At 29.1% G+C, this 26,672-nt stretch overlaps 2 protein-coding genes across 3 annotated transcripts; both read right to left on the reverse strand.

Moving 5' to 3' along the window:
• Nucleotides 1-5,702: 5,702 nt before the first annotated feature.
• On the reverse strand, nucleotides 5,703-11,955 carry LOC109817767 (uncharacterized protein At2g24330). Its single transcript, XM_020383114.3, has 5 exons — nucleotides 11,461-11,955; nucleotides 10,440-10,584; nucleotides 9,723-9,832; nucleotides 6,296-6,716; nucleotides 5,703-6,169 (listed from the first exon to the last, which is right to left on the reverse strand). The coding sequence occupies exons 1-5, from the start codon at nucleotides 11,704-11,706 to the stop codon at nucleotides 5,919-5,921; spliced, it is 1,173 nt and encodes a 390-aa protein (XP_020238703.1). The 5' UTR covers nucleotides 11,707-11,955; the 3' UTR covers nucleotides 5,703-5,918.
• Nucleotides 11,956-18,951: 6,996 nt separating this feature from the next.
• Nucleotides 18,952-23,596, reverse strand: LOC109794154 (methyltransferase). 2 transcript variants are annotated; one of them, XM_083063885.1, is made up of 7 exons: nucleotides 23,459-23,596; nucleotides 23,335-23,366; nucleotides 22,476-22,618; nucleotides 22,197-22,263; nucleotides 21,088-21,177; nucleotides 20,104-20,249; nucleotides 18,952-19,225 (listed from the first exon to the last, which is right to left on the reverse strand). In XM_083063885.1, the coding sequence occupies exons 1-7, from the start codon at nucleotides 23,502-23,504 to the stop codon at nucleotides 19,186-19,188; spliced, it is 564 nt and encodes a 187-aa protein (XP_082920011.1). In that variant the 5' UTR covers nucleotides 23,505-23,596; the 3' UTR covers nucleotides 18,952-19,185. The 2 variants fall into 2 exon arrangements, with proteins under 2 accessions (XP_082920011.1, XP_020209222.1); XM_020353633.3 differs by having other exon boundaries at nucleotides 21,100-21,177; nucleotides 23,459-23,594.
• Nucleotides 23,597-26,672: the final 3,076 nt, after the last annotated feature.

Here is a 26,672-nt window from a genome sequence, read left to right on the forward strand (position 1 = left end):
ATACAAGGTGCTTGTTTCATAGTTGAGACTCCTTTTGTTGACTGTATATTGTTTAGATTTTGATTTGATATGCGTGTATGTTGATACGAGGATAAATGACCTTATGGATTAATTAATGGGTGTTTGTGTGTTTAGTAAGATTGACCTTAGAGAGTGATATCATCATATTAGAGTTGAGGATGAGGATATATCCAAGACATCTTTATGCTAAGTTACCTAAGTATGATTTTTTATTGTATGAGGTGAGTTTTCTAGGTCTTGTAATTTCTAGCGGAGGTATAATGTAGATCTATCTAAGGTAGAAGTTGTACTTAAGTGGGAGATACCTAAGTCAGTTAGTGAGAACTAGGAGTTTTCTTGGGTTAGCTGATTAATATAGGAGGTTCATCAGGGAAACTTTATAAGATAGTCATACCTTTAACTAGATTGACTAGGATAGGAGTTGCCTTTGTGTGGGATGGAAAATGCGAGAGTAGGTTCCAAATTCTTAAGGAAAGATCGACTAGTGCACTAGTGTTAGCATTGGTCGATCTTATTAAGTCTTTTGTGGTATATGTTGATGCTTCTAAGATGAGTTTGGGTGGAGTGTTGGTGCAAGAAGGAAGGGTAGTAGCTTATGTTTCTAGGCAAAGTACAAAGCACGTCTGGTTACAAAGGGTTACACCCAAAAATATGGTGTAGACTACACTGAAGTTTTTGCACCTGTTGCACGTTTGGAAACAATTTGAATGGTAATTTCTTTTGCAACTTAGAAAATTTGAAAAAATCTTCAGCTTGATGTCAAGTCAGCTTTTCTCCATGGAGAACTTAGTGAAGAGGTCTTCGGTGAGCAACCACCTGGTTATCAACAAAAGGGTTATGAACAGAAAGTCTACAAGCTAAAGAAGGCTTTATACAGGCTAATATACAGGCTAAAGCAGGCACCACGAGCCTGATATAGTCGTACTTTGCCAAGGAAGGTTTTAGGCGATGTCCTTATGAGCATACCCTGTTTGCCAAAGTAGGAGATGGGGGTAAAATCTTGATTGTATGTCTCTATGTTGACGATCTTATTTTTATGGGCAATGATGAACACATGTTTGAAGAATTTAGAAATTCTATGATGCATGAAATTGATATGTCAGATCTTGGACAAATGAGACACTTTCTTGGCATAGAAGTTCTGCAAAGTCAAGAAGGTATTTTTATTTGTCAAAAGAAATATGCCCAAGAGGTGTTAGAAAGGTTTGATATGGATAAGTGAAATCCAGTCCATAATCCGATTGTTCCAGGGTGCAAACTCACGAGGGATGAGAATGGAATTAGAGTGGACAGCACTCGATATAAGCAGCTAATTAGCAGCTTGATGTACCTAACTACTACTCACCCTGATATTATGTTTGTTGTTAGTCTTTTAAGCAGATATATGGAGTGTCCCACAGAAATGCATCTCCAAGCTACTAAGAAAGTATTGAGATATATAAAAGGGACTTCCAAATTTGGGATATTCTACAGAAAGGGAAGAGATGAGGAGCTGGTTGCTTATACAGACAGTGATTATGCTGGAGATGTGGATGACCAAAGAGTACTTCAGGTTTGTTTTTCTATTAAGTTCAGGTGCTGTTTCTTGGTCTTCTAAGAAACAACCAATAGTCACTTTGTCTACCACTGAAGCTGAGTTTGTAGCTGTGACTTCTTGAGCTTGTCAAGCCATTTGGATAAGGAGAATTTTAATTGATTTTAATCATGCTCATAATAGTGGCACAACGATTTTCTGCGACAGTAGCTCAGCTATTGAGCTCTCAAAGAATCCTGTTCTTCATGGTCATAGCAAGCATATAGATGTCAGATTTCATTTTCTTCGGGAGCTCACAAGGGATGGAATTGTAAAGCTGGTCCACTGTCATACTCAAGAACAAGTTGCAGACATAATGACCAAGCCATTAAAGCTTGATCAATTTGTGAAGCTTCGAGGTCTATTAGGAGTTTGTTCTGATGTAAACTGAATACATGGTATTGGGAAAAACCCAAGTCCCACATCGACTAGAGATTAGGCAATTGAATAATATATAAGTGGAAAGTAACCCTTACCTTACAAGCCGGTTTTGTAGGGTTGAGTTAGGCATAGGCTTAATCCACTATTCTAAGATGGTATTTGTAGGGTTGAGTTAGGCTTAATCCACTATTCTAACATGGTATCAGAGCCATTTAGATCCACTTTAAAAATGGGCCACCCACCATTGATGCATGCCTCACAGGCATGAGGGGGTGTATTGGGAAAAATCCAAGTCCCGCCAATCCTAGATCATTAAAAAGGGTCACCCACCATTTATCCACGTACCAAGCCCAATAGTGCTGGACGTGAGGGGTGTATTGGGAAAAACCCAAGTCCCACATCGACTAGAGATTAGGCAATTGAATAATATATAAGTGGAAAGTAACCCTTACCTTACAAGCCGGTTTTGTAGGGTTGAGTTAGGCTTAATCCACTATTCTAAGACATGGTTTTCAGTTTAAGGAAGGATGTTGAAGTTTGTTATGTCTTTAATTTGAGTCTGATTGTAGATTTAGATTAGATTTCAAGTCTGTTACTTAGTGCTTTGAAGAATCCCTATCTTTTAGGAATTAGATAATGTTTTCCTAGTTATTCTCCACGTTAGTAGGTTGTAAAACGTGGGTTGCAATTTTTCTTTAATGTGTCTTTATGTAAGGCTATATATATGACCATAGTGCAACTTTTTTTTTTCATTGTTTTGAATTTGCAACAACATAACAGATCTATCACACTGTATGTTAGTATTAAAAATAAAAATTAAATTTATTCATATTTTCCTCTCCTTTTATTTTGTGACGTTTAACTCATTTTTTCCCTTTCTATACTGACATGAAAATTCGACACCAATGGCATTCCCCTTAGTGCCAACTAGAACAAAAACTTGATTTTTTTCTTTCTTTCTTTACTTATGGTTGATTTTGCCTTTGCCAATTTGACATACGCTGACTAAACATCAAATTTTCTCTATTTCAAATTAGTAATAGTAATTAGTAATTAGTAATAAAGTTCAGCCTTTTAGTATTCAACATTACATAATTAAACTGACACTAACAACTACAATGAGTGGACGTATTACCAATTAACTAACAGACCTCAGTGTTCTCCAATTGACACACTCAACATGCTAGTAAACTTGAGATTAATTAATATGAAACAGGGATTATCCCTCACTTGAGCCAAGTGAAAATTTGAAGAACATAGTAAAGTTTGACAAATATATGTGTTTTTACCGGAGATCGGTCGGGAGGGACGATCTACTAGGCAAGATTGGTAAGCCTTCCTTGCTGGGTACTCGGCTGTTCCGAAGTGGGGGTGGTACTTGCAAAAGAGACTTCGATGCTAAAATTAGTCTTTGATAGTGTAATCGTCTCATATATATAGTGCACACGTATCTTGATGTGAATTAGAGTTTTCTTCTTAGGCGAGGGTAACGTTGATTTGGGTCTGAGGTTGACCTCGGCCCTGTAGATAGTGGCCTTTGCTCTGACCGATGTCATGTGGCGTATATTCGATGTCGTTTAGTACTTTAGTGCCGAGCTCAAGTTCAGCTTCTCGACGCAGATAGTACAATATGGTTGAGAAAAAGTTTGGTTCAAGAAAGCATATAAATCCTAGAGCATTAGTGTTCTAATACAATATGTGCATATGGACCTGTTCTTTTTATCTTTGCCACCACATATTCTGTTAATATCATTATTCTATTACACACATACTCTCTACGGTTCTTAATATAAGGAAAGAAAAAAAAAACTTCATGTTTGTTTTAAAGATAAGTAAATCTCAACTAAATATACTTTATTTAAAACTGCCATATCAAAAAAAATAACTTCTCCGTTTCATTGAGATTCGATCTTCAATGATCTTTTATACTTTTATTTTTAATAACAAGTTCTAAAAAAGGTAACTTGAAAAATTTGGTTATTTTTTTAATAGAATTAGTGTAATTAAATGATACTCTTTCTGTCCTCTATTATAAACAAAAAACATACATTTTTTTAAAAATATAATCAAATTTAATTATTTTTTATCAATTAATGATATTTTTATAAAATAATTTTTTTAATGCATGATCTTTTAGTTATTTTAATTTTTTTGTATTTATAAAAAAAATAATTTAAGAAAAAATTTATGGAAATAATAAAATTTAATATAAATAATTTTTTTAATATACGAAAAAAAAAATTTCTTCTTCTTATAATAGAGAATAGAGGAAGTGTTAACTAATTTTTTTAGTGTGATTTTTTTATATACTTAGGATTGGAAAAAGTTACTGATTATAATTTACATAAAAATCATTTTAGACATGCATGCGTATGCGAGGACTTTTGTCAACAGTAGGAATATTCCATTTAGCATTAAAAAATATTAATTTTATAAGCAATGAGATTATGAGAGCTTTTCCAACTAAAAGAAAAACTATAAACCATCATTGGTTCTTGACTTATCCGCCTAAAGATGATAATGGCATACTTTCTGCTTTAAATAAATAATATTATGGAGTTACTTTTCCTATTTCATACTTTTCGTTTATTTCTTTTTACCCATTCAATACTTTCTATTTCTAACCAAATGTGGTGTGCTAATCATTGACAATTAACTAGGGAGCTGATTAGAGGTAGCCGTGGATTGAATCGAATTATCCAATGAATTCAATCTAATTTAAATCGAAAAAATTGAATTGATTCGAACAATCGGATTAATTTAGATTTAAAAATTGAAAATTCAATTAATTTGATTTATATCTTAGAACTTGGGTTATAAGAATTGATCAAATTGATTCATTCGATTAAGTTTATTTTTTTAATTATTATTATTATTATTATTATTGAGTTATCAAATTTTTACTATTAATAAAAGATAAAGATGAGATAAGTTAGGTATTAAAATTTTTGTAGTGTTGGTTATAAAACTTTAAATATTTTGTTAAGTTTGTAATGTTGAGAATGATATACGATAAATTTGTAGATTATGGAGTTGAGATTTAACTTTTAATTTAATAATATGTTACTTTTTAAATTTGTAATTTTTAATGTTTTAAGTAGTATCATATTTTATGTAAAAAAAAGGTAATATTTTATAATTTCTATTTTTACAATAAAATTTAGATGAGTTAAATCGTGAGACTCAAGACTTTATAAGTATTTGCAAAAGTACTTACAAATCATCTATCAATAAAATTTTCACATCAATAGAAATAGAACCCATAACTTTTTGAGATAAATTTAATTTTTATCAACTAAACCAACCTTTACAAACAATACTTTATAATGTTAAAAAAGAAGTCTATAATATTAAATATTTTATTAATTGATGTCATGAAAATATATTTCACTAGTTTTTATTGTGATTTTTTTTTAATTTTACAAATAAATTCAGGATCTATCCATCCCAAACTAAATATAATTGAATTGAATTAAAGATTAAAATATAAAACATCAAACTAATTCAATTTAATTAAAGTGAATTTGATGAGATCAAGATATATTTCAGATTCAATCCGATCCATCTATTTTCAACATTGTGTATAAGATCATAATGGAGTTATGGCTGCAACATTTAAACCCTTTACATATTCGATAAATTGCTCCACATTTCCAAGATACAGTCCAATTTTGAAACCAAGCCTATCCCAACCAAAAAGAAACGGAAAAAAATTATCAAAATTGCCTTAATTCACAAACGAGACATCTAATTTATGTATTATAATTTGTAAATCACGAGTTTCAAAGTACTATATCAAAACTCTTCCTGTTACAACAACAACAAGGAAACCAACCATATGCAAAGTTGTTTTCCTTATAGTTGGTCCGTGACATGAAACAAGGGGCAAGACATGTCACCTAAACAGTCCATCCCCAAATGAGGCTCGTTTTTTCTTAACTAGCTAGCTTTCTTCCCTTGAAGATACCTCTTCAATCTCAGGGCTAGCTTTTATGGGATTATTGCTTGTGATTACGCTGCCAGCTGCTGAAACATTAGCATTTTTAACTTCTTCACTGTCATCTGTTTTTGGAGACTCGGTGTTCGGGGAATTTAAAGCAGATATTCGCTCATCCGATTGCTTTGGTTTGTTAAGGGCGTGACAGTGTGGACAGTAATAAGTAATAAATGAGAAATCCTCCTTCCGAGCAAGACCTGAATAATAAGTAGATAAAAAACACACTTTAAACCGTATCCAGAAGTGAAAATTAGCCATTACTGTGTGTATGAATGTGTATGAATGATGAACAAAAACATTAACATCAAATGCAGTCAACTTACCATTATGCATACGGCAGTTACCGCATATGAGCGCATAAGACTGCGTTGGATCCTCACCAACAAGCAATGCTGCAATTCGGGCAATCCATCCTCCATCATTCATTTTTGAACTTCGAGGATCGTGATGTTCAACGACTACAAGCTGATTATGCTCAGAAGTTTGAGTTTGATCAATTTTCCCAGAACCAACCAATTGTTGATCAGAATTATTTGGTGTAGTTGTCCCTGGACTAGTGGACGAGTTCACTTGTTTGCGATTTCGAAGTCCACTAGACTGCACAACTTCAACATCCCTGGTCTTCCCTGTTGGAGCACCAGAAGATTCATCCCCCACATACACTTTCAATCCCGAATCTGCGCCCAACTTGGATGCTAAAACAGTAGCTGCTGCTGCCTTTGCGGCTGGATCTGTGTCATATCTCTGTGGATCAGAAGAGCCAAGTATAATTCACAATAATATTAGAGTTCATTAGTAATCAGGATATGATAGAATAAAATAAGATATCACAATAGGATAAAAACATAATCCTATCTTATGTTTTATGCATGTCAAGATAATAAATCACATAACATTATTGTATTGTCTTTTCTATATCTGTGATGAACCAGAAGGATATGATAAAAAATATTATTTTGTTAGAATTACAAATAATTTTCTATAAAACAACTTAACTAACTTATACAACATTATTTTTTTTATACAATTAATTTTCTTAAAATAATAAAAAAATATTTTTTAAAATTGTAATTATTGTTCAAATATTTTCTTTAAAAAATATTTGTATAATAATCATTTTACTTTCAATTTTTTAATTAATACTATAATTTAAATATATAATCCTAAATCCTAAACACACAAATAGAGACACACACGGACACACAGACACCCACACTCACACTTGGATTTAAAAATTAAATTTTATTTATTTCTTTTCTATTTCTTCCTTTTTCTTTTCCCTCCTTCCTACCAAACACACACACACTTGGATTTAAAAATTAAATTTTATTTATTTCTTTTCTATTTCTTCCTTTTTCTTTTCCCTCCTTCCTACCAAACACACACACACACACACACTTGGATTTAAAAATTAAATTTTATTTATTTCTTTTCTATTTCTTCCTTTTTCTTTTTTCCCCTATTTCTCACATATTTCCCTCCGTCCTAAAAGTATTTGGCTATTTGCAAACAAATACATCAAGTTTAATTTTAATAATGCACTTTCAAAGTAAAGAAATACTGCGCTCATAATGCAATAACGAAACTAGGATTCTAGTGATAGAATTGATCATACGTGATGCATTTTCTTCCCCAAAGCACAAGTTCCTAATATAAACAATTAACATAATGGACGCGAGTTCAATGACTGCTTGATGAAAAATCCAAAGTGAATGTTTAATGTATAAAAGTTTCCCTTGTTTTGCTCATTAGTCTATTTGTTAAGAATTGTATATATATATATATATATATATATATATATATATATATATATATATATATTTTTTTTTTTTTTTTTTTTTTTTTTTTTTTCATCAGTAGATCTCACGATAAAATATTTCGCCTCCAACAAAACATAAATTTTTTAGTATAAAATATAAAATGGAATGCCTTAACTCAATCCAAAAGCTAGCTCAAGGGAGAGGATTCCCAAGCCTTACATATAGTATTTTGACCATGTTCCTACATCTTAACATAAGCAAATAATACTAGTAAAATAATAAACAAGCACTACTAGGGTAATTTTTTATATGGTCCATTAGACATTCTCCATAGTTGTTCTTCAATCTTCTTTGGATGTGTATTTCACATATTACTCCCGCACCTTGCTAACCATTTCAAACTTACCATCCTTTTATTTTTTATATTTGATCTTCTTAACCGCCTATATTCCTTTACCCTCTTATATCTCTATTTTTAAATTGAATTTCAGTATTTTTTGAAAAGAAATGGTCAATAGTTAAAAAATAGCCTTTTCCTTAAAAAATAACCTTATATCACAATTTAAGTTATTCATAAATCCAAAATATAATTTATATATTAAAAATATTTATTTATTATGGATTCCAATTATCACAAAATCTATATATTCAAAAATATTTATTTATTATAAATTTTAATTATCATGTGATCTATAAGTTCAAAAATATCTTTTATAAAATTTAATCATATAAAAATAAATATTTATCCTATACGATGCACATGCTAAAATGTTAGTATATAAAGAAATTTAAAATGGGAATCCGTCTTAATGCAGCTCCACACTTGTTCAAATCATTGATACTTCCCAACCCAAAAAGATAGGCACTGGCTTAAGAATGCCAAACATAAGCAATTTCATCAAATTCTAGTAAGAGTTTGATAACACAAATAATGCATTTTGTTTTATTTGGCCATTTTGTTGTGTTAGATCGTATATGGCTTGAATACAGACAATGGGATATGGCCTGATAGTACAAAGAGGCTTAGCTCTTATACCGTCATTGTTATCCAATTGCATAAACAATAAGATAGCATGATGCTACCCTAATAGATGTTTGTCGTCAGGCAAAATATAATCTGGAATTACTTACTGATACAGAAAGCCCTTCTTTGCACTTATGACATATATGATTCAATTACTATAATCCCAAATAAAAGTTACGGACTTTAATCATGAATCCTGATTTATTAACGCCAAAAAGATGCTAGTTAACTGTAGAATGAAAATAAACCAAAGGAATGAAGAAATTTTTATTAACCCAAATGGAGAATTAAGATACATGAAATAGGAATAAAATTGGGCCTCAGTGAGAAAATAGACAAAGCAAAAAGTCATTAAACAGAAATCAGAAAGAGCTAAAAATGGGCAATTATAGAAAGGATGATTTAAAATATTATTAAAATTATACGTGTTGCTTTTAGGAATAGTTGTCTTTCTACTTTTGTAATAAAGAGATTTATCTTATCTTCAGATGATTTGGTTTCGGGAGTTTTTGTTTAATTAGAGTTTTTATTACGTTTGGGTTATATAAAAAGCCCCCTTTAGGTGCCTTATTTCTTGAAGACTCCTCTGATAGACTGATATTACTCGTGTGTAGGGGTAGTGGCATTGGCAAGTTGGTGGCAGCAGCATTGGGATTACACTAGTGCAAGGAAGGAGGCCAATTTTTGTCCTGTTAGGTGATATCAAGTGGTAGGGGAGTGATTGTGAGGGAATCAAAATGTTTGACTAGATTTGACTACCCTATTAGGTGCCAACACATAGTAAAAAATAGTATTTATTCACGCTTAAGATCTACTTTATACAGTGCACCAAACTAAACCTTTAAGGTTTTGACATTAAGAATCATGAACAGAACAATACAACCAAGTATATTTTGTCTGCTCTAAATGACAAGGAACAAAGGTGATATTGAAAGCCATGTAACAATACTTGCTTTAAACAATTACCTGAATGAGTTGTTGAATAATGTAATAATTTGTCTTCTCTTTGAGCTCATCAATTTTTGCCTTCCTTTCAGCTCTAAGCTTTTCAAGAATTTTCTGGTCCCTGCGATCACCTACAAAATCACACTTTATATTTAAATTTTAACCAGTTTTGCACTTGGCATATCAAACTCTAAACACTAGCTTCTAGTCCAAAAACTGCATCAATAAATTGGAATCCAACGTTACAAATACAATCACCGGGGTTGTTAATGATATAGCTTTTACAACTTATGTTTACTAATGGTACCAAGATTGCATGATCTCTAGGACATTCTACTTTTAATGAATGTAAATATTTGTTAAAATCAAACATGTTTTCAGCATTTGCAGCAAAACTAGAGCTATTGATTTGATGCATGGAGAATTTTTTAACAAAAAGCATTAATTCATCAGAGTACAAAATTAAAGACTTTTCCACTCAGACTGAGAAGTAAGTCAGAACTATTTCCAACTGTAAACAACTTCATATAAGGGAATGAGAGGACTATAACAATTGAAAAGCTCAAATTTGAGAATAAAAACGGGAACACAAAAAGGTTCGATTGGCCTACAAGTCAGCTGCAAATTCAATAGAAAAGATAAAAATATTGTGCTCCAATTTACAACAAAATAAAGAAAAATAAACTAGCTTCTATGAGATATGTATGTTAACTGTAAAGCTTGAGTTTGGACACTTACACATCCTTGTGAAGCTGACAAATGTTGAATATGTAACAGATGACAAAGCAGGCAGAAGAAACATTGGCAAAACTCGGATTGCTCTCGTTTTCCAATTCAAATCCATTGATCTTGTCGTCATAATAGCATAACCTACAGCAATGACCTGAAAGTTGAAACCATTTTAAGCAAAATCCCTTTTAGAAAAAAAGCCAGATAATATTAATTTTTCAGTGGAGAAAATTAAAATTTGAGTCAAAATCTCGTTGTCATTCTACAAAGACGGAAACATCATCACATAGCCATCAAAAACTTATTTCATTCTTTTATTCAAAGGTTCTATGGCACAATCTCCAAACCACGTTTACAATTACACTCCAACAGTGGTTCTACTTTCCATCCGAACAAAATCAGTTCTCCTCAACAAACTTTTAAAATAGAGTTCAATCTATTATTATTTTACGCAGACGTCTTATCAAAATCCACCCTATCGTAGCAGCAAGTGTGGTAAAATAGTTAAATCTTATTAATAATAAATAAATAAAAAGTTTAACGATCATGTAATGATAGTGTAAAAGTATACCGAATCAAATATCACCGCTGACACTGCATAAAAAATAAATTATTAAAAAAATGATTCCCAAAGACAAATCACTTTCTATTAACCTCAATTAGTCAATTCATCCGAAATCCAAAAACAAAAGAACTCTAAAACACCAAAACTCCTCAAAAACCATGAAGGCGCCAAATCCATGACAAAAACCTTTCAGAAAAACAAAAGCACACAAAATCCTCGTTTCTTCACAGCACCAAAACGAGGCTCCGCTCAAATCCTTCAAACACCACTCGATTCAAATTTCAAATTGCGCAACAACGTCGAGATTTCGAAGCCTCCAAAAACCAAACCGCAGCCACAAAGTTCTGCAAACCTCCGAAACCACCGCAATCACGGCCACAACAGCGCCAAACGCGAAGAGCGAGGAGCAAAATCCATTTCCACTAGAAGAACAAAAACAAAGCAGCGCGAAATCGACGTGCGTACCTCAAACAGAACAGAGAACAAAATAAGCTGGCGCGAGGTTCGCCTCCAGGTGCGAGATCTGGCACTCATTCTGGCCACAACAACGTTCTCCTCCTTGGAAATATACTGAAGCCTCTTCTCGAAATCGTCGCCGCTAGACCTGAAAATCGCGTTCCAAATCCGCGAAACGAAGCCTCGCTTCTTCTCCTTCTTCTTACTATCGCTCTCTGCAGCGTTATCGGGAGCGGCTTCTCTCTCCTCCGCCATCACCGTCACCGTGTTTCTTCGAAAGAGTTAGTTACTGCACTCAGAAAAGAAGAAGAAGAAGAAGAAGAAGAAGAGTTTAGATCTGTTATGGTTCTAGAATGTTCGGTGGTTTAGATCTCGGTGAAGCGCGACTTAGAGTTATCGAAGCGAGAGAGAAATGAGAGGGTTATTCAAATTTTTGGTTTCACGCCACCAATCCTCTCTTTCAAAACTTTGGGTTCGTCTTAATGGAAAAACAGAATAAGAGAAAAAGCGTGTGAGGAGTTCACTCTACTCGTCAAACTTTACTTTCTCTATTTACAATTCTAATCATAATAATTAAAATAAACTTTATATTTTTAAATTAATTCTTTTTTTCTTTCTAATTTTAATTTATCCCTTTATGAGGAATTATTAAATAAATTTATAGATTTTGTAATAACTATTTTAGATTTTGGTAGGAATATTGAAGTCAGATAAACTTATTTGGCAAATTGGACAGTTAATTGACTTAATTGTTAAGAAAATTTCTAAAAATATTATTTGTAATGACCGTGACCGGTGCGATGTCGCTTCAGTTGAAACTCGAAACGGTCGACGTCAATTTTTTTTGTGTGTTCTGATTAATCTTCTCTTTACATTAGAGACACTTTAAAAAATGTAATAGCTGCTCCTAAGATTTAACGTGACTGTATACATAATATCACTTATGTATTAATAATCATTTTAAAAATTATATTAATAATTTTTTTTTATTAACAGGGTAAGATTAGTATTTTATCAACTGCTGGGTGATACTCTAATTCATTAAAATAAAATAAAATTTTAATACTTTTGTCGATTAAGATTTTAATGCATAATGAATTTCATCAGTTTAATAATTATATTAGATGATACGTAAACTTTATTATATATTATGCTAATATATTATTAAAAAAAATTATAAATCATAAGTATTTTGTGGTGAAAACAATATTTTTACGTCAAGTAAAACTATTAAAGACGGAGTCATATATTATTACGTGATATATAAAATTTTTATAACCTTCGATAAATGAATATAATATTAAATGAAAAAAAAAATACATTAATGACCGATATGGTATATTGGTATCAAATTGATGAATGGCATAGTTTGGTTTAGTCCTCCCACGTAGTAGGCTATAGAAATAAAACAAAGTAGTGATAAATATTTTGTGTGATTTTTAAGATATTTATTATTAAAATTAACAAATTTATTAAATACTTTTTTCTCATATAATAAAATGTTGTACATATTGTATTTGTATTATGCTACTGTTTCATTTGATGATTCTGAATAATTTCATAATTATATATAACTTGTTGAAATTTATTAAATGATATAATAAATGATTTAAATTTTCCCTTGCAATAAATTAAAAATAACTAGAAATTAATTAATTAAAAAAGTGTATGATACTCATATTAGAGAAAGAATGAATAAGCATCGAAGAATTCATAAATAATAATAATAATAATAATAATAATAATAATAATAATAAACTTAATTAGTAAATACGGTAGAGTTTAGTGGTTGGATTTATTTGCATATTCATTTTGTAGTATTTTATAAAGACAATATTCGTATTGCTTAAAGTAAGGATTAGTCATTCACTTAAATAAAGGGTAAGAAAGACTTTACGCGACATAAAAAAAACTAAAAAAATAAAATATTTGAAGTGTTTTTTTCTTGTTTTTTTTAACATATTTGGAAAGTGTACAATACAATTATATTAACATCTCAATTTCAACCCCCACCTATAATCATTATTGTATCATAAATTTCATTGATTGTAAAAACATTGGTAGGGCAAACAATAGAATAATGCGTTTGTTGATATAACATTTATTTTTTTTAAGTATTATAATTGTATAATTTCATTCTTCTAAATAGAGTTTTAAAAATTGGTTTGGATTGGCCGATCGAACTAAGAACCGGTAGTCTAGTCGATCCAAGCAAGTTCAATCACAAAAATATTTTTTATCACTTTTAAAGTAAGAAATTCAAAGAAAAACACAAAATGAGAATTGAACCTTGCTCATGCAAGAACAGCCTTATCAAACATAATAATGATCACTTGTTCTAATATATTTGTTTGTAATATATGCAACTTAAATAACTTTTATAGCATATTACTAATTTTAAATTATATATTTAATAATATAATATCTATGTAGATATTACATATATTATTTTGTGATATCAATTGCATGTATATTATATATATACATATTATTTATATTTTAATTTTTTATTGATATACAGTTTAACATGCAATCTTTTTTATGTATTTTTTTATACAAAATAAAAATAAATATAATTTTAAATAAGATGAAAATTTAAATTTAAGATAGGATATGAATTTATTGAAATTTAGAAGTATAAAATATATTTAGCATAAATATTTTTTAAAAAAATTAATAAAAATTCAGTCATGTGATTCAATTAATGATCCATCGATTTAACCTTTGACTTACTGACTTAGTACCCTAAATATAATAATAATAATAATGTTGATATTAATTTATCAATACTAATAATATATATAAATTTTTAATGAAAGAGACTAAAGTCATACAATACGATACATGAGTAATTAAAATTTGGGACAAAATTGCAATTTTAGAGACTAAAACCATACAATTGTAGTACTTGAGAAATCAAAAACGTAATTAAATTTTTTTTAGAGCTTAATAGTGATTTAGTTATACTATAATGTAAAACAATTTTAATTACACAGTCATCAAATAATTCATAAAAAATGATAAGTGTGTTGGCTTTATCTAAAAAGTTATACAAATTATAATTTGATTAATTAAGTGTGTAATTAGTTTTTTTACGGTAACAACGTGGCATTGTTAAATTTTTTTATTACTATTATTATTTGAAATGTTTATTTAACTTTATTAATATTATTTGATAAATATATTTTTTGTAACTTATGTAATAACTCGTCAAGTCATTACACTTAGTATAATACAATTACAACGCACAAAAAAATATAAAATTACAAACTTCTTTGTAATGTGTCATCATAACTAATCCATTGTTCCATTGCATAATAATCTTTAACAATAACTCATAATTTTGAACGAATGTACCATGGGTTTAGTCAATTTTTATTCAACTACTTTTAATTGTTTGCATATTTACACTTTTAAGTTTGAGAATTGGGGCATAAATAATATTTGACACAAAAAAACTTGAGGTCTACCCTAATGTCATTTTACATTTTATTAGTTACTGCAACAAATAAGTTTATTCAATACTTATAATTAAATAAGTTATCTTAACAACCAACAAGTTGGTTTAGATGAAATTGGAACCAATCTCCTTAATGCTTCGAGTTAAAATTTTATGGATGAAAAAAAAATGTGGTTGAAAAAGGAGACTCAACTAATGATATAAGTTGAATTTTAAATATTTCACTTGAATAACATAATTACTATAAAAAAAAAAGTTAGCTTAATAATTTTCAAGAACTATCAACTAATTTGTTAACTTTATTTAAAGGAGTCAAAAATAGTTGAACCAGACAATTTGGTAAGACAAATCAATAGGAAAAAAAAACCCAAAAATAATAAGGCCAATTTGAATTGATTTGATAGACTAAGGTTGAAGTCTTTCAAGCCTATTTGACCCTATATTTTTTATTTTACTTTGTAAAATTTAAATGAAATATAAAATAAATAAAATGTGTCAATTTGACTTAAGTCAAGAAGCCAACTTAAAAGTGACGTTTAAGAAACATAACCTTAGTCTTTGATATATAAAAAACAACTCTACCCATTTTACAACTCTAATTTTAACAAAATTTTTAGTTTTAAGCTAATTTTATAAATACTTTTATCAAACATAGCCTTTGTGAATAATTATTTCATTTATTCTTCATATTTTTTTTCTACTAATATGTGTGAAGAAATTTATCTCAATAAACTCACAATTTTATTATTATCATATTTATACATCTACTTTTTTATAATTATTTTTAGTTTAAAAATATATAATCATCAAAATTTATAATGAGTATCGTTAGAGAAATTTAATTTATCATTAAATATGATTAAATTTTTTTAATTTTGATTAGATCTAATAACTATCGTAAAAGTTCAAGTCTCCATCACTATGAGAAAAGCTCAAGTCTCGATCAATATTTTTTAATATCATTAAATGTTAATTAAATATAATTATGTAACTATTTTTTTAGTAGAAAATATTACAATGGACAATAAGATATTCAAACTTTAAGTTTTCATCGATTTACCTAACCTCTTAATTACTTTAATGTATAAAGTAACTAATTTATACATAATATAAATTATTTGTCAATAATTTTTCAAGTGATTATTTTTAAAAATAATTTAAAAATTATTATAATATTTATTTAACTAACTTTTTTTTCATTAACGTGTCGTGCATGAGTAAAACTAAGTTTTATTCTTTTGACAAGTCTTCGATTTAAATCTTATAGATGAAAAACATGTGACTAAGAAAATAAATTCTACTAAATGTTATTAGTTAGATTCTTGAAAGAGTTTAATATAGACTACCAAATACCAATATAGAAGATATCTCCTTTTGTTGTACACAAATTTTGGAATTTACTTCTATAATTACCTCAATCATTTTTTCTTTCATTATCTTTTACTTTTTTTCATCAATTTTATTGATAAATAATCTATTAGAAAACTTGACTGACCATCTTTAAAGTGTATTTAGTAGTGAGGAAAGAAATAAATAAAAAATAGAGTGAAAAAGTAGAAAAATAAATGAGTAAAAATAGGTATGTATAGAATAGAAATTTAATTGTTTGATTTTTTGGTAGATTCTTTATATATATATATATATATATATATATATATATATATATATATATATTTGTTTGGTTTAAAAATAGGTGAGAATTAAAAAAATTATAATGAAATTAATTTTATGCAAGTTATATATGTCTCAGGAGTGTTTAATCGACTACAAATTTTTTTAATCATCGATTCTAATAGTTAGGGGTGGTTTTCAACCACTAGTACTTATTTAAAGAATGCAAAAATAAATAAATAAATAATTGCGGCCGTTACAAACCGTTAGAAAAATTTTAAAATTATAAAAACAATACATTTTATGGTGGTTTATAACCTAAAAAAAAAACTGCTACAAAATACAGCACTTTAGTCTTCTCTAATGCATTTTCATCTCTCATTTCTCACCAACCAAAATATCATATTTTTTTTCATTCTCCCCTTTTTATTTCTCACCTGTTTCATATCATCAAAACAAGGGGTTAGTGGGTCTCTCCTATTATCTACATTATTCTCTATTAGAGGAGCCGAAACACTTTGTATCTTTAATAATTTCATGCAGAAAAATATTAAAAGTTAAAAATAATTATTTTAAAAAAATATAAGAAGAATTTTTTTTTATTTTTTTTATTTTAAGAAGTATAATAGTCCACTAAAAAGTAGATATCAAAAGAGTGATTATCAAAATATATATCCTTTATAATAAGTATAGATATACAAAATTTGAACCTAAAATATTATTTAAATGAATAAAATCTAGTTGTATTCAGACAACAATTTGTTGCTAATTACTAATTTAATATATATTCAAATAAATATATTTATTTGTATATTTACTAGTGTAAAAAAACACTTCATATCTCTCTATATTTAAAAATAAAATAAAAATAATAAAAAGATAAAAAATAATGAAGTAGGTGGTTATTATTTTTTAAGGGGTAGTTATTTATTTTTATATATAATTTTTTTATTTTATCCTTAATTATATATTGGTGAAAGAAAATTAAATCTATACTTACTAATAATAAAGGAGATTACTCCATTGATGTCCATAATTTCTATACCTATTTAACCCTTAATAACTTCTAAAAAGAATTGTTAAAAATTGCTATAAATATTAAAATAGTAAAAAATATCATTAAAACTTATCATTTTTTTTACGAAGAGACAAAGTGTCTTTTTTTTTACTAGTATAATAGAGATATAATTGTGTTTGAAAAGTAGACACCAATATAAGATATCCTTTTATATATCATTAAAGATAAAAATACTATACTAATCACATAACATGTTATGTTGATATATGTGAAGTAAATATAATTAACAAAAGCAATTTAATGTAATAATATCGCGTGTGTGTATATACACTAGATTAAGATGGTTTAATTCAATTGGTACTTAGTTGAGTAGAGTTTGTGAATTGTTGTAAATTTAATTGCTAATGAGTTTGATAACTCTTTCTAAATACCAACTTAATTAAATCATCTTAATCGCATATATAAAGTATTAATTTGTTTTTAATTATATAAGTTAATAATATTTAATTATACAATATTTAATATCACTTAAATAAAAGTATTTATTTATATTATAAAGATAATAATTCAATAACAATACATGCTACATTAATATCTTTATAATAAATATTATTAAGTCCATTAAATTTAATTAAATCTAACGTCTATCGTAAAATCAAAGTTTTGATGGATAGCTAATGTTAAGTCCTATTTGCACACATGCATGCATATATATGAGAAATAACTTTATATATGAGGTAAACTTTGTTAATTAATCGTTAAACTTCAACTTTGTGTAGAAGGTAAACGTTGTCAATAAATCGTTACGCTATAATTATATATTCTCACATTTATGTCAAAATTGAACAATAATAAAAAAAATTTAAAATTAATCATATTTTAACATATTTTAAAAAATATATATTACATTAATTTTTTTAACTTGTATGAAATATCAATAATTTTGAGACGGAATAAAACTTTATATAAATAATAAGGTGAAAAGAAATTACAATTTGACGGTGATATTTTTTTTTAAAAAGACGTAATTAAAATTATTAAATGGTGTAATAATTAACAAAAATTACACCAACATAATTTTATCCCCTCTTCTATATAATGAATTGATACCTCGTTGCAAAATCCATAAAATTGATAATTTATTTTACCGGCTTTACAGAATGTCCGTTTTGACACAAACTTCAACAATTCCTTTCTTCCACAGTGATACGTTTTTCAAATAAAAGAAAATTGTTATATTTTAATATATTCTGTAAATAATTTTCCAACTAATGTATGAAGAAAATATTAAAGAAAAAATACATTTAGTATCCTAATAGTATAATTTTGTTTTTGAATAACTAAGAGGATTATTATGATGTCAAGATGATGTTATTAAATGAAAATTTAGAATAATTCTAAATGAAACACCTTTCCTATGTAATAATGAAACATATACGAGCGAGCATTTCATAATTATTTGTTACGTCACTTCATATGTACACTCAATTAATCAAATTGGACTATACATAACACGACAACTCACCCATAAATTCAAAAGATGGAAATTCTGTTAAATAGAAGACAAGAGATAAAAGGTTTAGAGGAAAGCTGAATGATCATAAAAGACATATAGATAAACAAAATAACATAGGATATCTATTATCTAATGATGGTACTTTTGTCCTTTTAAAATTGTCCATGACCTACAAATCAGATATTGAAGTGTGTTAGCCACTTACATCTAATAATCTCATGAACATGATCAAATGGCGATTCTTTTAGATAATTATGAAGACCAAATTTTATTGGGGCAATATTAAATGGAAAAAATAACATTCAGTTTAATTTGGGATTTTACCATCCATACAATTGAATAGAAAAGTTACACACTGAGTGGGTTCGGGCCCTTTTGAATTGGTTTCTTTTATACAAAGGCCCAAAAGTGGCAGCAGCAGAAAATAAACATATAAGTCAAAACTCCAACTTTCAGGAAAAGCTAAGAAAATAGTCGTTTTAAGATTTCATATATATATATATATATATATAGAGAGAGAGAGAGATAGATAAATATAGATATAGATAAATATCTCTGGAAGCATTTTTAAAAGAAAAAATTAAAAAATAAAATAATTTTCTTTTTCATAAATTAAAATCAACTTGTTTATAAATTAATTTGTAAAATTTTTCTCCGATTAGCTTTTCTAAAATCTTATTTTTAACTTGTCGCATAAATTAATTTTAGTTTATAGAGGGGTTTATTTCAATATTATATTATATTTATTTCTTTAGAAATATTTCTAGGAAAAAATTATCCAAACATATTCTTTCTGATAAACCAGAGACTCAGGTCTCTAAAAGTGGCTTTTTCTTGTTCCCCAAAAGTCGTTTTCTTTTACGCTAAACAAAGGAAGCAAGCCAAAAAAAAGCAACCAATGCATGGTCCAAGTCGAAGTGTTACTACATTATCTTAATTCCTGGTGCTACTTTTTTTTTTTTTTTTCTTTAAGTTTTTAGACTAAAAGATTAATAAATATTTATAAAAAAAATAGAACACGATATTAAGAGATTAAGTCATTGCTACCTGTAAAGCTGTTCCATGAGCACAAGTAATGCTATTTGATGATTTAAGACCAGTGAAGATAACTTGATTGATAAGTTAGCCCGTTCCCGCATTTTTCTTCCATGACCATATGGTCCACCGATTAAAAAGGATAATCGTGAAGCACCCTGTGAGAAAGCAGAAATCATGAAATAAATTTTTTGAAAGGTATTTTCATAATAAAAGAACAAAAGAGCTATAACATGAATGGAAATCACAAGGGAATGGACATTGTCGCCACGCAGACAAATATAGAATTAGAAATATAAAACAACTTTGGCTTGAAAACAGAAATTCAACAATGCAGTAAACATGTAAAATTTATCTTTGCACAGAGATGAATCTGTCAACATTTATTATAAGCTGCAAAGGAAAGTCTCAGGAGACAAAGATCCAGTCCTAAGAAAAATAGAAACTAAAATTGGTGATGCTATATTTCGAGATGCATAATAATAAATATGATTAAATACAAACTTGCATTACAGGAAAGGAAATCACACTTCAGGAGTTCAAAACGTGAGAAACTATTTAGGCCTGCGTTAGAGATAGATGGTTTTGTACAAATAACAATGCATAGGTCAATTATAGAGCTGGGGTGGTGACCTGCAAGTTTATAAAAACTAAAAGTAGATTTAATCATTCCGGTGGCTATTAAAAATGTTTAGTGATAGCTAAGTCAATTCACTATAAACAAAGCTCATGAAAGATAGAAAATACACAAAAATGATTGATATAAGCACTGCCAAAAGTGAGAAATATGAATGATACTATTTTACTATCACACATGATTGACAGGATATGAATTGTGGTATTCAATCTCTATTGACAGGATATCAAGGGTCTATTACATGATTGACAGCTTATGAATTATGATGCTTTCTTTCATTATAATGCCATAAAGCATACTCAGTACTCATATTATGTCAATGCTTAAAAGAATACCCATGTATGGAAGAGATCATTTACAAAATTTCTTACAGTATTTCCTGCATCACCCACCAACTCTGCCATTTGCTCAGATCCTATGTCTTGCCCACGTTCATCCAACATCACAACCTACAAGTACCGGTACATATCAGGCAAAACCTAATTAGGACTTAGGAGGGAAGAAACGGCCAATTCTTGATGATATAACAAAGATCTATAAATCTGTAATTACCACACTCTTACAAGTAAAGTAGGTTTTGACTTTCAAGCAAGGACTTAAAGTAAACACTGTTACAGTGTTTGCAAAAATTGGAACCATGTCAATCGTGGTAATTAAAACATGACATAAATCTTGATGGATGGAGTGAGTGTGCGGGTTGAGTTCAAAGTGGGTGTAGTAGTCTATGTGGTAGAAAGTATACCTTACTGACAAGAAAAGAAACCTGATTTTAGTTCCAATATCATGGATAAGTGCATAAAGACTATTAGCAGTTAAAACATAACAGTATACTATAGAATTGACACTACCATCTACTTAGGTTTAATTTGACTCCATTGTTCCATTAACACAAGACTCAGCTGCAGGAGTATATAGTATAATAAGTCGCACTACACAGTTATGGTGAGGAATAAGGATGCAACAAGGCTTCAGATATGGATCTGTTGCTTTCACAAAAGTGGGGAAAGGAGAAAAATTAAAAACAATTCCGAAAGTGTGGAACTACAGAATTAAACTGCAGAACAAATGGAAGCATCGTATAACTTAATTTATATATGAATTTGGTCCTCAAAGTTATGCCCATTTTTGGTTTTAATGCTGTGAAAAGTTTATTTGTTTAGTCCTTAAAAATTACAAAACCATGTTCTTTTAGACCCTACAAAAACAATATGGTTTAGGTCCCAGCCCCTCACCAGGGACTAAAAGTACTTTTTTTTTTGGTATTTTTTAGGGACTAAAAGCAAATGTTTTTTTTTTTTTGTAATGTTTAAGAAACTTTTACACGATCACATTTTCAAAGACCATACATATATTTAACCCTTATAACTTCGTAAGCAAGCACCAAGCAGTAATTGTTCTGAACACCAAAAGCAATTCCTTTATTCCACTACTACTCTAATTTAAATTTCATGCATTTTGGAGACTATACCCAATCATCAGACCTTATAAGGTTCATCACCGCCTCGTCTTCAGCATCAACCTGAGCCTTTTGGTCACTGCAAGGCAACCAAATGATCCACTCTTTCTATGAGACAAAAAAAACGCAACAAAATTGGAATGTAATCTATCTGGCAAAAACTGGCAGATACCATCTTATATACATACACACACATATTCACAACACAAATCTGAAATTCGCATTCGTCATTCAAAGGTCAATAAAATGAAACTGTGCTCCAGCAAAAGTAACACAATGAACTGAACCCACCGTGCATTTCGAGGATTTGGCCTTACTTGAACATCCTCAACACTGCAATAGTACCTGAGCTTATCAACATACTCATCAACCATGAGTTGTAGTCCACGTGATCGCTTCTTCCCCACTGATAATATTCGTATAGGAAGTGCTCTCTACAAAAAATTCACAAACTCAAAATAAATAGAGTAAATAGTCTATCTCTATCGACAATGTAAAACATTTTTATACTGTCATACAATCACAATTGTCATGAATGATCACTTTGTTGTTAGCTTTTATAATAACTACTTAAAATTATACTTATATAATTGCATAAACGATCATGTTAGTCCCGAATTTAGAAAATGCTTTCATATTAATCCTTAGTTTAAAACTAAAAAAATGTCAAATAAGTTTATAAAAGTACAAATTGACAATTATATTAGTCAGAAATAATAAAAAATACTTATAAATAAAATAATAATATTGATATATATTTATTTAGTAACACAAAAAATATAATTAACATACTCTTTTGAATACACTCTTTCTAATTAATTTAAAAATTTATTGAAAAATGAAAAAGTTAGTGAATGTCACACCCTATTTAACGGCTCACTCTCCTTATTTGGTGATTTTCAATAAATTTTAATCAATAAGAGAGACTATCAGATAATGTATTACTAGCACTTCTCAATTTAGTAACACAAAAAGCAGTTAAATTTTGGAACTACCATCCATGCAGAGAATAATAAAATAAACAAATGTAAACCCTAACCATTCGGAATTAATTTTTTTTTTTCTTTTTGAAGGAGCAAAATTGTTTGGTAACTATTATGAATATTGAAAGTGAAGAGGGTGCAAATTGTGAGGAAGAGATAGTTTATACCACTGATTGACCTTCGAACTTGCATTTTTTACCTGAAAAAAAAAAATAAAATCGGCGTGAGGGAAGAGTGTGAGGAAAATGCGACGCAGAAATGAGTGTGTGTGTGTGGGTAAGAACTAAGAACCTTGAGCAGGATTGAAACTAACACAGAGGTTCAGTGCAGTGCCCATTCGAAGGAGAAACAAAAGTGGCGGAAAGTGAAAACCAACGAAGTTGGTCACATTCGGGAAATGGATGCAGAGTGAGATTTTGTATTTTGTAACATTAGAAATTGGTGGGTTTCGCTGATTATGATGACGTGGATTTTTTAATTTTAAAATATTTACTCATGTTAAAAAAGGGTTGGTCATTGGTGGATATATTTTATGATAATTTTATTCTTAAACTTTTAAATAATAAAAATAATATTAAGAATTAATTATTTTTATAAATATAATATTTAAACTTGAAATCTTAAGATTTAAAAATTAAACGTAACATTTAAAAATATTAATAATTTTTAAATATTTTTATTAAATAAAATATAGAATATAAGGTACAAAATGTCTCGATCTCACATTCTTATGAATATAAGACTTCAACTTTAGATCTTAATGTTTGAAAATTAAACACAACACCAATTAATATAATAAATATTAATAATTTTAAATATTTTTATTAAATAAAATGTAAAAATAAGAAGTGTTTCAACTCTAATAATAAAAGATTATGTGAATCAAAATTCTACCAACTTTGAAAAGTGAAATCTTTAATAATGAAATTCCACCATAATTTTTGCCAACTTTGGAATGAATTTTTCGATTATAAAATTCCACCATTCTGTATCTTAAAAATAAAACATCATATTTTAATATACTACTTTTTATTATATTTGAATTTATGGTTTAGGTTTTTGCTTTTCACACAAAGTCATTTTCTAGTCTTTTGTTAGAAAGTTATTTTATGCACTTCTAACTCGTAGATCATAGAGAAAAGTCTAACATAATAATAATAATTAATTGAGAAAGAGTAATAATGCAATAGAAATTAAGTCCTCTTGTTTGCAAGAATATGCAAGGAGCACTAACAAAATAAAACAAAAAAGATAACCTAAACACATAAGAGATATAAATATTTTCAATATGAAAAATTCTTCAATGTAAGGGTAAAAATCACGAGTCATTTAGACTAAAGAAAACCCCACTATGATCAACAAAAGGTACAAGAGAGTCTCCAAAGAACGCACCAAATAATATTTACAATCAACCAAAGCGAAATTGAGCACAATTACTTACAATTGAGAAATATGAAGATGAAAAGTCTCATAATAGAGTTGTTCGAGACGCTTTTCTCCCACGCCAAACTTGCTTTCGACAATCTGACCATTGAATATGAAACGTCGTATCGTATGAACCTATTATCCAAAAATCAATCTAATCCAATAGTAAATGAATCTTTAATTACAATTCAATATGTTGTCTGGTGGATATGCAACCTGTAACTTTCTCTATTCTTTTCTCTCTATATTTTGTTGCTGGGTCTCGGACATCCCATTTTCTCCCACGGTTGCAATGCTGAATCTCGGACATCCCATTTTCTCCCACGGTTGCAACGCTGAGTGCATAAATTTTATGCATTTTCATGGCTTTCCCCTTTATTTTTCACCTACATTTCACCAATTTTCCTCCTAAACACTATCTATACTTATTATCTCTACTAGATTCGTTCATGCAACCCAGAAACCATAAGAAAGATAACATGCAAGCACCAAAACTCAAAGAAATCATCAACATTTTTAACCTTTTATCAAGAACACCAGAATTAGAGTTTCAACATGCAACCACTTTGAATCCATCCCCACAGCCACAAATTTTCAAAAATCCTACTAATTTTAAGTTCCAATTCATTCAACAACCCAACATATTAACCAAAAACTCAAGATTTCCAACTTTCCTTACCTTCCCGGAGAAGGTCCACGAAGAAGGGAAGAAGAAGACGACCTCGCACACCACTGACTTGAAGTTCCTAACCCTGGAGCTCGGACTTCCTGACGCTTTCTAGTGATTAGCTGTGAGAATGGTAAAGAATGAAGGGTTTAAGTGAAAAAATGAAAAAGAAGAGAGAAAGGGAAAGAAAGAAGAAGTGTTTAGGTTCTCTTCCTTTTAAGTCATATCTTACAATATAAATATATAAAATGATTCAAATAATAGATAATAATCCTAATAGTCGATGAAACCCACTAAATACAATTAAAACAGCTACATTGAGGTAACTCCAAAATATCAGCGCCGCCAATAGACATGGCCTTCAATGGTCTCCATCATGTAACCTATCCTTATTTTACTCTTATACCAAGTATGATCATCGCAATCCAACCACGTGGAAATATACAAGTGTAAGCTAGAGTTTAAAGAATCAACATAATCAATATAGAAATAAAACAACTATACTATCAGTATAAACAATCTAACTTATTACAACATAGTATCAACTTACAACTTTCAACATAATAACAGTTTCTTTTTACTTAAACAATCACAACATCAACACCTCACCTTTTCAACACAACAACACAACTCATCACAAGTCAGCATCTCATATGAAAAACTATGACACCCTTACTACCCCAACACATATATCGTAATAGTGTAATTAAACTAAGGAAATAAAGGGTTCACATAAAAACCTTTAGAAACATTCTTCAATATCCAAAATATTTTGAAAATGAAACTTGAAAAATGAAACATAAGAGGTTACAAAATGTTTTCAAAATAATAAGTACAACTCCATGTACAAATAAAATTCATGTCCTATAAATTCTTTGCCCTGATGTCACAATATCAGAGCATACCCATAATTCAACTATTGTCATTTTAGATGCCACTCATAGCCGAATCTTTCTCACCTAAAACATCCATAAATTGTACGGTGAGAAAAGAAAACATCTATATGTAAAGCACATAAGGAAAAACACAACATAATCTCATCATAACTCATTACTTAATGAAATATTCACAAGCATTTCTATATATCATAACTTTATCAATCATGCATCATCTTCACGTCATAATTCGCAATCACACCAATCCATCACAAATCTTGCAATTAACACTATCATTTTCACATTTATAATCCACACAAATCTTACAATTAACATTATCACTTTCACATTCATAATCCACACAAATCTTACAATTAACACTATGCCAAGGCCACGCTACAACTGACATAAGTGATACGGGTTAATTGCCTCACTCATCCCACACTATGTCAAGGTCACGCAGTCCTTGTAGCATCACTTACCCAAGGGTCGTGCCATCCCTGGTCATTAGTGTGAGGAACTACAATCACATTCATAA

Source organism: Cajanus cajan, chromosome 9 (assembly GCF_000230855.2).
Source record: "Cajanus cajan strain Asha chromosome 9, NIPB_CcT2T_4, whole genome shotgun sequence".
NCBI lineage: Eukaryota > Viridiplantae > Streptophyta > Magnoliopsida > Fabales > Fabaceae > Cajanus > Cajanus cajan.

Coding starts and splice junctions, on each gene's coding strand:
- LOC109794154 (XM_083063885.1), bottom strand. CDS start 23,504: ATGGGCACTGCACTGAACCTCTGTGTTAGTTTCAATCCTGCTCAAG. Junction 23,367..23,458: donor TAGTTTCAATCCTGCTCAAG/GTTCTTAGTTCT, acceptor TTTTTTTTTCAG/GTAAAAAATGCAAGTTCGAA. Junction 21,178..22,196: donor TTATAAGGTCTGATGATTGG/GTATAGTCTCCA, acceptor CGGTACTTGTAG/GTTGTGATGTTGGATGAACG.
- LOC109817767 (XM_020383114.3), bottom strand. CDS start 11,706: ATGGCGGAGGAGAGAGAAGCCGCTCCCGATAACGCTGCAGAGAGCGAT. Junction 10,585..11,460: donor TGTTCTCTGTTCTGTTTGAG/GTACGCACGTCG, acceptor TTCAACTTTCAG/GTCATTGCTGTAGGTTATGC. Junction 6,717..9,722: donor TTATTCAACAACTCATTCAG/GTAATTGTTTAA, acceptor TCTGATCCACAG/AGATATGACACAGATCCAGC.